At 49.6% G+C, this 13990-nt stretch overlaps 1 protein-coding gene across 5 annotated transcripts in view; it reads left to right on the top strand.

Annotated features, from left to right (window-relative positions):
• Window positions 1-13990, top strand: part of KDM5C (lysine demethylase 5C) — a 314227-nt gene that overhangs the window by 51256 nt on the left and 248981 nt on the right. For 3 of the 5 annotated variants that reach the window (XM_029607393.1, XM_029607403.1, XM_029607384.1), the window contains 4 exons: window positions 11855-11977; window positions 12062-12232; window positions 12322-12459; window positions 13130-13201. In XM_029607393.1, the coding sequence (XP_029463253.1) occupies window positions 11855-11977; window positions 12062-12232; window positions 12322-12459; window positions 13130-13201 (504 nt within the window). The remainder of the gene's footprint in view (window positions 1-11854; window positions 11978-12061; window positions 12233-12321; window positions 12460-13129; window positions 13202-13990) is intronic. The other 2 variants (XM_029607421.1, XM_029607412.1) reach the window with 1 other exon arrangement.

Here is a 13990-nt window from a genome sequence, read left to right as displayed (position 1 = left end):
GGCCCTGGAAACCAGCCGTCTCTTTGCCTGGGCAGAGCGACATCTACAGTGCCCGGCGGCCTCCCACATTGTGGGCAAGGGGAATGTTCAGGCCGATTTTCTCAGTCGTCAGTTGCTCGATCCCGGGGAGTGGGAACTCTCTGACGCAGCCATGAATCTCATCGTCGACAGGTGGTCCCCCACCACCTGGGCCTCATGGCGACCCTTTGCAATGCCAAGGCAAATTAGTTCTTCCGCCGCTGGAGGGAACACGGCTCGGAGGGCGTAGATGCTTTGGCTCTCCTTGGCCGGCGGACGTCCTTCTGTACGTGTTTCCCCCCCCCCCCCCCCCCCCCCCCCCCCAGCCCTGGTGGCCCCTGGTCGGGAAAGTTCTCAGAAGAATGGAACTCCACCGGGGTTCCGTGGTTCTGGTAGCACCAGAGTGGCCGCGCAGGCCATGATTTGCGGATTTTCTCAACCTACCGCCAAACGGACCTCTATGGCTACGCCATTTTCCTCGGCTCTTTCGTCAAGGACCTGTATTTTTCGACCAGGCTGATCGTTCCTGTCTAGCGGCCTGGTTTTTGAAAGATGACGCCTAAGGCGCAAGGGCTATTAGGAGGATGTCATCTTCACCTTGTTGCGGGCCCGGAAACAGTCTACTTCCCTGGCGTACGAGCTTATCTGGAACATGTTTGAAGCTGTTTGCGCGGAGTTGGGTATCTCAACGCTCTATGCCCTGATCTCGTTAGTCCTCTCTTCCCCAAGAAGATCTTCTCCCCTCTCGGCTCTCTCCTGGGTCGGGTAGAATGTCATCACTGAACGGGCCACCCGGATGTGATTGGTGCTTGAAGGGCGTCAAGCATCTACGTCCACCTTCTCGGCCGTTTGCCCGTCGGGGAGTTTGTCTGATCCTTCGGGCCCTCTGTGCGGCTTGGTTCGAACCTCTCCGTCGTGCTACCTTGAAAGCTCTTACGTTTAAGACTGTCTTTCTGGTCTCTCTCTCTTCTGCTCATCGGATCTCTGTGATCTACGCGCTGTCCTGTCGGGAACCTTTTGTTTTGCAATTTTCCGATTCCGGGGTATCCCTCGTGACGGGCCCTTCCTTCTTAGTGAAGGTTTTTCTAACCTCCATGTCAACCTGTCGGCAGAACTACCTGCGTTTTCCCATGCGACTGGGGATGATTTCCGTAAACTTGATACTATAAGAGTTCTACTTCGCTATCTCCAGATTACCCATGGCTTTCGGGTCTTGGTTCATCTTTTGTCCTCTGGAGTGGGCCCATTTGGGGTAAGCCGGCTTCTAAGACCACTATCGCGCGCTGTTTGAAGGAAGCGACCTCCTTGGCCTCTTTGTCAAGGACGGGCGGTTCCCGAGGGCCTTAAGGCTCATTCACTGCGTTCTCAACCTACTTCCTGGGCGGACAGTCAATCGGTCTCTCCGCAGGAGATTTGTAGTGCCGCCACTTGGACGTCCTTGCATACTTTTGCTCGACACTACCGTCTGGATGTACAAGCTCCGCTTCTTGGTTCTTTTGGGCTACAAGTGCTTCGAGCGGGACTGTCTCGGTCCCACCCGGTTTAGGGAAGCTTTGGTACATCCCACAGTCTGGACTGATCCGGGTACGTACAGGGAAAGGAAAATTAGTTCTTACCTGTTAATTTTCGTTCCTGTAGTACCATAGATCAGTCCAGACGCCCTTCCCTGTTTGTCTTTTTTTCTGTCCTCTCGAAGCTTGTTTCTCTTGCAGATTCGTAGATTTCCACACATCTTTTTTGTGCATGAATACTGAGCAAATACACCGGAAGCCTTGGTTGCCCAGCACCAAGTATATGCAAGAGCGGTTAATCATACCATATCTATTACATTGTTCTACATCTGCTCCATTGAGCTTTATGGTTACTTGCTTGATCCTACTCTGGTTTTGTTATTTTCTGCTTTGACATTCATTATACTGAAGGGTTACAGGATAGGCTCTGTCCTCATATAGGATATCCTTTCAGTTTTAGTCTGTCTCCACCTGCTGGAAAGGGGGCTCAACCCACAGTCAGGACTGATCCGTGGTACTATAGGAACGAAAATTAACAGGTAAGAACTAATTTTCCTTTCTGCAGGTGACTAATTTTTTTCAGCTAATTTTTTTTCTTTTGAGCCTTCCTCCCAGGGTTTGTTTTTTTTTTTTTTTTTTTTTTTTTTAAGAATCCTTAGGGTTCTTCCATGTCAAGTTGAGGAAACCGAGCCGGGGGTTGGTACCCTGGTGTGTGCTACTTTTGCCTATTTTTCAGGGCAAGTTGTTCATTTTTAACTAAAGCTAATTAAAAAAAAAAACCAAAAAAAAAAAACCCAAAACAAAAAATTGTTTGCACTGGAGCACTGCTCTACAGGCAAGCGACTTCCTCCCCTTAGGAGCTTTTTGTGGGGCTCTAGCTGTTTGTTTGGGGGACCTTTTCTTCTGTCATGGTGTGTACCTTCAGAGAGGATTTAAATTCTATCTCTACCTTATGGCTCGTGGCATGGCATGCCATTCATGCGGCTCTGATTCTTCCCGGCTTAATAGGTCGGGGTTATGCGCTAACTATGCCGACTGTGGGAGGGTTCATCTATGGCTTTTCCCGCTAAACAGCGTCGAGTATCGTTGTCTTTTGGACTGGCTGCAACTTCTTTTTTACCTCACCTGGCCGGCGCGGGAATGGTGGCCATTTTGGATTTTGCCGCGGCAGGTTCCGCATCGCCGGGGGGTCCTCCATCTCTGTCTCCGGCCCGTTCTGGGTTGGGGAACGGGCCGGGAGGGCTAGAAGGGGAGGAAAGCTCTGGTTTGCCTGTTTTTCAACCAGACCATGCTGGTTTTGGTGCAAGGAGGCTTTTCTCCAAAGACTTTGTTTTGTTACTTCATGATGCCTATTTAGCCAGACAGAAAGCGGCTTGGGGGACTACACAGCTGCAGATTCCACCAGTCCAGCCCACTGAGGGTCCTTCGGGGGGGTTTCCAGGAAGTCTCCTATGCCAGGTAATAGGGTTCCCTCAGCACAGGGCTTGATTTTTTTTGCTTGCAGGGTGATGCAGCTGGGGCAGTTGATCCAGAGGATGCTATCATAGCTCCAGGTGGTACTGGTTCAGGGTCTGGCCAAGCTCCCCTGGTGACTCCATTTATTCCGGCTACTGAGGATGCAGGTCAAGGGGATGACTCTGTCTCTCTTATTCATGAGCTGGAGGATCCTAAGGTGGTCTGCATTTTTAAAAGGGAAGAGCTAGAGGTTTTGCTTCCCTTGGCTTACCAGGTTCTTGGGGTTAAAATGCCTCAGGAGAACCAGGATTTGGACAGCAAGGACCTGGTACTAGGTGCCATCCGAGATCCTCCAACTTCTTTCCCTTACCACAAGTCTGTTAGGAAGTTAGTAGAAGAGGAATGGGGACTCCTGATTCTGGTTTAAAGGTTGGCAGAGCCATGGGGAAACTTTACCCTCTACCAGAACAGGTTTTAGAATTTTTTTTCTCTCCCGAATGTAGATGTGGCGGTGTCTGCTGTGACTAAAAGCACCAAGATTCCGTTTATTGGTTCCGCCGCTTTAAAAGATGTACAAGATTGTAAGATGGAGTTACACCTTAAAAGGATTTTTGAGGTGGCGTCCTTAGGTTTGCGTGCAGCGCTTTGTTCAAGTTTCTTGCAGCGTGCTTGTCTCGGTACAGCAGCTTCAAGGTAATTTGTCTCAATCAGCTGTGGACGCGGATACGACGGAGCGTATGGAAGCAGCTGTGGCTTATGGTGCGGATGCCCTCTGATTTGGTGCATACTTCCTCCAGAGAAATGGTATCAGCTGTGGCCGCCCGAAGGTTGTTTTGGCTTCACAATTGGGTGGCAGATGTTTCCCCTAAGGCACAATTGGCATCCTTGTCTTTCTTGTCTGATCCAGTCTCTTGCGAGATACCCTTAGGTTTATCCTCGGGTAACCTGAGGACTAAGAGAATTTTTAAATCATGGTCTCGTTTTCTGTCTGACAGAAATGGTATGCTGGGACTGCAGAGACAATATTTATCGTGGGGGCAAGCATGGGGACAATCCTTTCGTGGAGCGAGAAGGTCCTGTATGGGATCTTCTGGTGGCTCCTCGACAGGAGGTAAGTCTACACAATGATGCCAGGCTGTCCACTCTGTTGTTCCTATTATTGGAGGTCGCTTATGGCACTTTTACGACGAGTGGGCCAAGATCACTCAGGACCAGTGGGTTCTCAACGTGATAAGAAACTGTTAGGTTTTAGAATTTGCTCATCCCGAATGGGAACTTTTCCTAATTTCCCCATGCAGCTATCCAGTCAAGCAGGCGGCAGTACAACTGACTCTAGACCAGTTATGTCGGTTAAGTGCAATAGTACCAGTTCCCAGAGCAGAGCTCTGTCAAGGGAGGTACTCCATTTATTTTCTGGTCACCAAAAAGGAGGGCTCATTTTGGCCGATATTCGATTTAAAGAAGGTCCATGCAAAACTCAAGGTGCCACGCTTCAGGATGGAAACCCTCAGGTTGGTCATAGTGGCTGTACGCAAAGGAGAATTCCTGGCTTCCTTGGATCTCATGGAGGCTTATCTACATATTCCCATCCATCAGGACTCTGTTTTCTCCGCTTCATGATTCTGGGTCAAAATTTTCAGTTTCAGGCTCTTCTGTTTGGTCTCGCCACAGCTCCGTGGACTTTCACCAAGGTGATGGTGGTGGCAGCTTTCCTTCGAAAGGAGGGTATTCTAGTTCACCCATATTTGGACGATTGGTTGATCAGAGCCAAGTCAGTCTCCATGCCATAAGTTGGTTCATTGAGTTCTCAAAGTCCTACAGTCCCTAGGTTGGATAGTGAATCACGGCAAGTCAGCTATCTCCAACGCAAACTCTGGAATATTTAGGAGCTCGGTTCGATACTCTTATAGGCAGTGTCTTTCTCTCTCAAGATCGAATCTTGAAACTTCAGGCCCAAATCCGCTGGTTTTTGCGGTTGCAGCTAACCAAGGTCTGGGACTACTTAGAGTTACTCTGTTCGATGGCCTCCACGCTGGACTTGGTTACCTGGGCATTTTCCCATATGAGACCACTTCAGACAGCATTGTTGTCCTGCCAGAAGCCAGTATCAGAAGAATATCATATCCGCTTACCTCTCGAGGGTTTGCCGAGAGAGTGTCATGGTGGCTTCAGATTTCCAATCTCAGTGGGGGAGTGGACTCTTAAGTTCCCGAATGGAGGGTGGTTGCTACCGATGCCAGTCTCTCTGGATGGGCAGCAGTTTGTCAATCCCATTCGGTTCAGGGATCCTGGTCCACAAGATAGTCTGTGTGGTCTATAAACTGTCTAGAGACCAGGGCGGTTTGCTTGGCCTTGAAGGAGTTTCTGGCATTACTATGGAATCGTCCGGTTCGAGTTCTGTCAGACAACGCGACAACAGTAGCATACATAAATCTGCAGGGAGGAACCAAAAGCAAGGCAGTGGCTCTAGAAGCGCAGAGGTTGTTGCTCTGGGCGGAACGACATCTAGAGAGGTTAGTGGCATCCCACATCGCAGGAACAGAGAATGTTCAGGCAGATTTCTTGAGTCGCACACACTTGGATCCAGGCAAGTGGGAACTCTGAGACAGCCATGCAGTTAATTAGAGATCGTTGCAGTCTACCTTATGGCGACCTCTCAGAATGCCAAGGCCTTCCGATTCTTCAGTTGCCGAAGACAGTACGAGGCCAAAGGGGTCAACGCTTTTGGTTCTACCATGGCCTCAGGGAGTTCTACATGTTTTTTCCTCCGTGGCCGCTGGTGGGCAAGGTTCTACGTTGCATAGAAAAGCATTGTGGAGAGGTGATTCTAGTGGCTCTGGAGTGGCCTCGGTTTCTGTGGTTTGCGGATCTGGTTAACCTGGTGGTGGATGGCCAGCTTTGCTTCGGTCACCTGATGAGTCGTCTTCGACAGGGTGCTATATTTTTCAACCAGGCTGCTCGCTTTTGTCTAGTGGCATGGCTTTTGAGAGGAGGCGTTTGAAAAGGAAAGGTTACCCGGACTCGGTAGTCACCACATGGTTACAATCTAGAAGGAAGTCTACTAACCTCTCTTATGTTCGGGTATGGAAGATTTTTGATTCCTGGTGTTCCATCAGGGGAATTCACCCTCTTAGGGGCTTAATTCCTGAAATATTATCTTTCTTACAGGATGGCTTCACTAAGGGCTTATCTCTTAGTTCTCTTAAAGTGCATGTAGCAGCACTGGGCTCTCTCCGTGGCAAAATTGAAGATTCCTCTATTTCGTTTCATCTGGACATGGTTTGTTTTCTTAGAGGTACGATGAATCTTTGTCCTCCAGTTCGGAAATCTTGTCCATCCTGGAACCTTAATTTACTTCTTAAAACTCTGTGTGAACCTCCCTTTGAGCCGCTCTGAAGGGCTATGTTAAAGGATTTGACACTTAGTAATATTTCTCATCGCCATTTGTTTGGCTAGAAGAATTTCTGAGTTACAGGTGTTACCTTGTCAAGATCCTTTCCTTCAGATTTCAGAATCCAAGTTTTCTTTACAGACGGTACCTTCCTTTTTACCAAAGGTGGTTTCAGCGTTCCATGTCAGTGGAATTTCCGGCTTTTCCTAACTTACCAGCATCGGATCCTAATGCGAGGGAGCTCAAACGTCTAGATGTTCAGAGAGCTTTTTTGTTACCTCGAGATTACCAATGAATTTAGGAGGTCTGATCACCTTTTCGTGCTGTGGAGTGGTCCTAATAGAGGCTCCAAGGCTTCTAAAGCCTTTATTGCACGATGGTTGAAGGAAGCTATTTCTTCCGCGTATATTAAACGGGGTTGTCCAGTTCTGGAAGGCTTATGTGCTATCTCCACACGTTCGCAAGCAGCCTCGTGGGCAGAATCTCAACTTGTTTCCCCACAGGAAATTTGTAGAGCAGCGACTTGGAAGTCGCTGCATATGTTTGCATGGCACTATTGCTTAGATGTCGTGGCTCCGGCAAATCCTTCCTTTGGCAGGAGTGTTTTGCGAGCGGGACTCTCCAGGTCCCTCCCTAGGTAAGGGCTTTGGTACATCCTACGTATCTTGGCTGATCTGGGTATGTACAGGGAAATGAAAATTGGTTCTTACCTGCTAATTTTCGTTCCTGTAGTACCACGGATCACTCTAGAGCCCACCCAATTAGAAGGGGGTTATATTAAGGGGAGAGTCGTCCACTCAGTTGTAAGATTGTTCTCTGTTGCATTCCATGTTCTTGTTAATTGTTTAATGGTTCCATATTTTTTTGCTATTATCTGCTTTTATATAGATATATACTGATGGAACTGCAGGTGGCACGGTTGCTTAGAAACAGTGTCAGCAAGGTTTTTTTCTCTGTCTCCATCTGCTGATAGGGGGAGATGAACCCAGGTATCTGAACTGATCCGTGGTAGTACAGGAGCGAAAATTAGCAGGTAAGAACCAATTTTCATTTGTGGACCCTCCTGCTGATCCAAGCCCCGTCACGGTGGATCCGGTCTTAGCAGGCTTGCTTGGTCCGGCGCGAACCTTTCCTCTGCATGAATTGTTGAGGCAGATGATCCTCCGGGAGTGGAATTCCCCGGAAACAGGCCTCAAGGTTATCCGGGCTATGAACAAGTATCCCTTGCCTGAGGACGTTTTGAAACTGCAGCGGAGTCCCAAAGTGTACGCATCAGTCTCCGCAGTTACTAAGAGGACGACTATTCCGATAGCGGGGGCAGCGGCTTTGAAAGATTTGCAAGATTGCAAATTGGAAGGTTACCTCAAAAGGATCTTGAGGTTTCTGCCCTGGGCATTCGAGCTGCAGTCTGCAGCAGCTAATGCTCCGGGCGAGCCTGCGCGGGGTACAGCAGTTGGAGTGCCAAAAATCTTGAGCTGGCGGAGGCAAAGCAAGCTGAGTGTTTGGAGGCCGTGGTCGTGTATAGGTCAGACGCCCTTTACGACCACCTCCGCATGTCCTCGCGAACTATGGTCTCCGCTGTGTCAAGCCAGGAGGCTCCTATGGTTGCGAAATTGGTCTGCGGACGTATCTTCTAAGGCTCAATTAGGAGCTCTTCCTTTTCAGGGCAGACTCCTATTTGGAGAAGACCTGGAGCAGTTGATCTAGAATTTGGGCGACAATAAGGTCCACAAGCTGCCAGAGGATAAGCCGAAAGTCCAGAAGACCACCTTCCCCCAACCGCTCTCATTTTCGGGGGCAGAGGTGTTTTCGTCAGAGCAGGAATCAGAATGCGGGCAACAGGCAAACCTCAGCAAGGTTCCAGTCTTGGGCTCCAACTTACCGTGGACGGCGCACACCCAGGGACGTAGCCGGACATGGCGCTGCAGGGGTCAAGTCCACTCAATGAATTGAGGCCGGCCCACTCCGCGGATCCTGTGATAGGGGGACTGCTGTCTTTTTCTCCAGGAGTGGGTCCATATCACTTCAGACCGGTGAGTTCTCAGCGTGATAGAACACGGCTACACTTTAGAATTTGCTCACCCACTCCGAAGCCTTTTTCTGGTGTCCCCTTGTGGTTTTCCCAGCAAAGGTGTTGGTCGTTCGGCAGACCCTGGGGCGTCTCCAGAGTCTAGGGGCCATCAAACCAGTCCTTCCAGCGGAACGGGGAAAGAGACGTTATTCCATTTATTTCGTCGTCCCCAAGAAAGAAGGAACTTTCAGCCCATTCTGGATTTAAAGAAGGTCAGTGTAGCCCTCAAGGTGCCAGTTTCTGCATGGAGACGCTCCGGTCGGTCAACGCAGCTGTGCGAAAGGGCGAATACTTGGAGTCTCTAGACCTGACAGAAGCCTATCTTCACATCGGCATCTGACGGGACCACCAGAAGTTTCTCAGATTTATGATCCTCTGACAGAATTTCCAATTTTGTGCCCTACCATTTGGCCTTGCCACAGCTCCGCAGACATTCACCAAGGTAATGGTGGTGGCGGTGTCCCTGAGGAAGGAAGGAGTGCTGGTGCATCTCTATCTGGACGACTGGCTCATTCCGGCGAAATCGGTGGCCCTGTGCTCGCAAGCTGTAGAATTGGTCTTAAGCCGTCTGCGCTCCCTGGGTTGGGTTGTCAACTTCACCAAGAGCCATCTTGTCCCCTCCCAGGTCCTGGAGTTTTTGGGAGCCCGTTTCGACACTCAAGTGGGCAAGATTTTCCTTTCTGGTGACAGAATCATCAAATTGCACGGTTAAGTGCAGTCCCTGCAGCGAGCCTCCGTGCCCAGAGTCTGGGATTACTTGCAGGTCCTTGGTTCCATCGCTTTGACCTTGGAGTTGGGTCCGTGGGCCTTTGCGCATATCAGGCCTCTGCAAGCAGCTCTATGGTCCTGGTGGAACTCGTTGTCTGAGTTCTATCTTCTGTTGCCATTTACGGATGTTGCCAGGTCCAGTCTGTCGTGGTGGCTGGTGCAGCAGCACTTGGAGCATGGTGTGGATCTGGAAATACCCCGGTGGATGGTGGTGACGACCGATGCCAGCCTCTCCGGCTGGGGACCAGTGTGTCAGGATCGTGCGGTACAGGGCCAGTGGTCTCCGGAGGAGTGGTCATGGTCTATCAATCGTCTCGAGACACGGGCCGTTCGCTTGGCTCTGGAGAGTTTCCTCCCCCTTCTGCGCCATCAGGCGGTTCGAGTTCTGACTGACAATGCGGCGACAGTGGCCTATATCAACTGGCAAGATGGAACAAAAAGTCGCCCCGTAGCTCTAGAAGCGGATCTATTGATGGCCTGGGCAGAGCGCCATCTAGAGATGTTAGCGGCGTCGCACATTGCAGGGGCGACTAACATACATGCAGACTTTCTCAGTCGCCACCAGCTGGACCCGGGAAAATGCTAGCTGTCTGAAGATGCCATGCGCCTGATATCTCATCGGTGGGGCAAGCCTCATGTGGATCTCATGGAGACTTGCGCAAATGCCAAGGCGCCACGTTTCTTCAGTCGCAGAAGAGATCACGGCGAGGAAGGAGTCTATGCTCTAGTAGTTCCCTGGCCTCACGACGTCCTTCTGTATGTATTCCCTCCGTGGCCACTGGTAGGAAAGGTACTCAGGAGGATCGAGCTTCACCCGGGCCGAGTCCTTATAGCTCTGGAGTGGCCACACCATCCGTGGTTCGCGGATCTCTTGAACCTATGTGAGGAGAGACCCCTACGATTGGGCCATCTACCGAACCTTCTTTGACAAGGTCCCATGTTTTTCGATCAGGCAGCTCGCTTTTGTCTTGCGGCCTGGCTTTTGAAAGGTGTAGGTTGCGGAAAAAGGGATATCAGGATAAGGTGATCTCCACTGTGCTTAAGGCTCGTAAGGACTTCTACCTCTCTGTCCTATGGTCGTGTTTGGAAGGTTTTTGAGTCCTGGTGCGAGTCTCAGGGTTGGATCCTCACAAGGCCTCCATTCCCCTGGTGCTTTCTTTTTTTGCAAGACTGGCTTCAGAAAGGGTTGTCTTTCAATTCCCTCAAAGCTCAGATCTTCGCTTTGGGATGCCTGCGGGGCCAGATTCAGGGCTCTTCTCTTGCAGCTCATCCTGACGTTATACGCTTTCTTTGCGGCATGAAGCCTCTGCGACCACAGACTCGGCAGATATGTCCCTCCTGGAACTCGAATTTGGCGTTCTGAGCTTTGTGCGAAGCACCCTTCGAGCCCATTAAGAGGGCCACCTTAAAGGACCTCACGTTGAAGGTGGTGTGTTTGGTGGCAATCTGTTCAGCTAGGAGAGTGTCGGAGATTCAGGCTCTATCCTGTAGGGAGCCTTTCCTGCGCATCTCAGACTCTGGAGTTTCGCTTCGAGCGGTCCCATCCTTTTTGCCAAAAGTGGTTTCCGCCTTTCATCTGAATCAGTCGGTGGAGCTTCCGACTTTTACTGATGTGGAGTTGACAGATCCTCATTCTAGAGAGTTGATGTGTTTGGTTCTCAGACGGGCTTTATTGCACTATTTGAAGGCTACCAACGGATTCCGTTTATCGGATCTGTCTTGTGGCATGGCTCTAAGGGGATAGAAGGCGTCTAAAGCCACTATTGCTCGTTGGTTAAAGGAAGCCATTTTATCAGTATATATCTGTTGTGGTTGTTCAGTTCCAGAAGGGCTGAAAGCTCATTCTACTCGAGCACAGGCGGCATCCTGGGCGGAATGCCAACTGGTCTCCCCGCAGGAAATCTGCAGGGCAGCTACTTGGAAGTCTTTGCACACTTTTGCTCGATACTACCGTTTGGATACTCCAGCAAGCTGAGACCTGATATTTTGGGGCCAGTGTCGTTCGAGTGGAACTCTCGCAGTCCCACCTGGTTTAGAAGAAGCTTGGGTACATCCCAGCAGTATGGAATGATCCTGGCATGTACAGGGAAAGGAAAATTTGGTTCTTACCTGCTAATTTTCATTCCTGTAGTACCACGGATCAGTCCAGACACCCGCCCATTGGGGGGTTAAAGGGTGTAGAAGGAGAGTCTGCTCGAACTGGTCTAGATTCTCTAATCTTTTCTGAAGAGTGGTATAGGCTTGTCCTATCTGTTTTTAAGGCCGATTTTTTTGGTCTGTTTTCAAAGTTCTGTGTTTTCACCCTCTGCTCGTTTTGGGGGATAAAAGTTAAGTAAATTCATGAGTGATTTCTCTACAAAGTGGTTTCTGCTTGGGTATGAGTGAATACGGAGGAGCAGCAGGTGGCTCACTGAGTTGAGAGGGCGTGCTCAGAGTTTTTCTGTCTCCATCTGCTGGAAGGGAGGCAAAACCCAGCAGTCTGGACTGATCCGTGGTACTACAGGAATGAAAATTAGCAGGTAAGAACCAGGATGATTGAATAACCCTGCTGTATGCTCTCTTGCCTATCTCCTTTTTCTCCCTCTTTCAGCTTTCTAATGTACCTGTCACGTTCCTTTTTTTTTTTCTCGTCTTTTGCAGGCACAAACTAGGGTGAAATTGAACTACCTCGACCAGATTGCCAAGTTCTGGGAGATCCAGGGCTCCTCGCTGAAGATACCAAATGTGGAGCGCCGAATCTTAGACCTGTACAGTCTCAGCAAGGTAAGGAATATAAACTGGGGGTCAAAAAATGCTGTGTACTGGAGGCTGTCCTCATGTTGCTCTTATAATTCCCTGTATTTTCAGATTGTCATGGAGGAAGGGGGTTATGAGGCCATATGCAAAGATCGCCGCTGGGCCCGAGTTGCCCAGCATCTCAATTATCCCACTGGCAAGAACATTGGCTCCCTGCTGCGGTCCCACTATGAACGCATCATTTATCCCTATGAGACTTACCAATCTGGTGCCAATCTAGTGGTAAGAGAGGGAGCACTGCATTTGCCTTGCTATTGTTGCCTCCCGATCTCTCTTTGGTAACTATTCCTATTTTCTTCTCCCGTGTTTAGCAGTGTGGGGCCCGCCCAGACTATGATAGTGAAGAAAAGGACAAGGAGTATAAGCCACACAGCATTCCCTTGCGCCAGTCATTTCAACCATCCAAAATCAACAGTTATGGGCGTAGGGCAAAGCGCCTACAAAAAGAGGTAGGTTGACACATGTATTGGTACTGTCCTCTGCTCTTGCTTTTTCTCCTCATTTCAGAACATTTGCAACAGCACGTGAGTATATACACATGCTTCTCATCTCTGTCAGCTTCTCCTGCATCTACCCTTTCTCCCACCCCCTCATCTCTCCTCACTTCAAAACAGCACCACCACCATTCTGTGGGAGTGGGGTAGGATATTTTCCTAGCATTCTCCCTCCCCTGTGCCAGGAAGAGAATTCCCTTCACAATTTACATTACACCTTTTTTATTTGTAGTGTCAGGTCAGTGACTCTCCTACTTGCTTAGCTCTGAGCATGGCTCTTTTCTGCCCCTTTCCTCATTAACTAGCCAGCAGTCTCTGTATAATTGCATGAATTTGTCATGGTTGTGGCAGGAGTCCCTAAGAAGCGACTCTGGAGAAGTTCTCTATACCCATCCTCTCCTTCACTGCAGTGGTTTTATGGTGGCAAGTATCCTACACTAACTTTTTTTTTTTTTTTTTTTGTGGTTTGCTTATATCCTTGGTTTCTGTTTGCATACAGCATTGGTTAGCTGTAGGTACTGCAGCTGGGTTCCTCTTATATGACTCTTCCCTAGCTCTGATTTCCCAGCTGTTCGTGACCACGTTTGTCTCCCCTCCCTCTTCTTGTTTTTCTCATCTCATGCAGGACCCCGAGACTTTGGCTGATCCGACAGCCAGCAGTCCAGCTCTGCTGCCGACAAATGGCACTGAATCATGGGTACTGTTCATATTGTGTGTCTGTCTGCTGGTCAGCAACACCTCCTACCCCACCCCTCTATGGGAGATCCCAGTGTCTCATAATCTCAGGGGGATTCTCCTGGATTTCTTTCTCTTTTGAATGTCAGCAATTTAGGAGGATGAGGGCAAATTGTGCAGCTCGGTGACAGAATAGGATCACTGCTTAGCAGTTTGAGTTCCATTGTTATGGGGAGAGAAGCTCTCTATCCTGTTCCTTATTGTCCCCCAGATCAGTACAGACACATTCGTTTTTTTTTCTCCTACCAGCAGGTGAAGACTGACGAGAGAAGCTTTACTGAACTCGTGGTACTTAAGCCAGTGTGCTACCTGCAGTCCCTCAGTATTGTCTGTTTCCAGCAGATGTTAGAGGTGTAAAGCCTGCACTCAGGCATCTTAGAAGAGGAATTGCTCCCAGGGGTGTTAGGCCCAGGAAGGCTATTCCCTTGTGGAGTAGGGCAAGCAGCGGGAGGGTCAGTAACCCTTTTCTGTTAATTTGTGCCAGTGGATGAAGAATTCTGATAGCCAGTGGGACTAGCTCCCTCGGATCTGCCGCTCCCTTCCTTCCTTTGGAAGTTGCTTCAGAGTCTCCTGTTGGGAAGTAATTCTTTACTTTTTGTTGGGCTGCTGTTTCTTTAAGTTTAAACAAAAAAACCAAACAAACAAGGGAAGCCTGTACAGGAGTGGTTAGTGGCGGCAGCTGCAGAAAGGAAATGCCATTTGCGAAGCAGGGTGGCTGGACAGTCTTGGGCTGCAGAGGAAGGAGGGAGAG

The sequence above is a fragment of the Rhinatrema bivittatum genome, chromosome 1 (assembly GCF_901001135.1).
Source record: "Rhinatrema bivittatum chromosome 1, aRhiBiv1.1, whole genome shotgun sequence".
Lineage (NCBI taxonomy): Eukaryota > Metazoa > Chordata > Amphibia > Gymnophiona > Rhinatrematidae > Rhinatrema > Rhinatrema bivittatum.
Note: the sequence above shows the minus strand (reverse complement) of the source record. Positions and strands in the feature narration are given on the sequence as shown.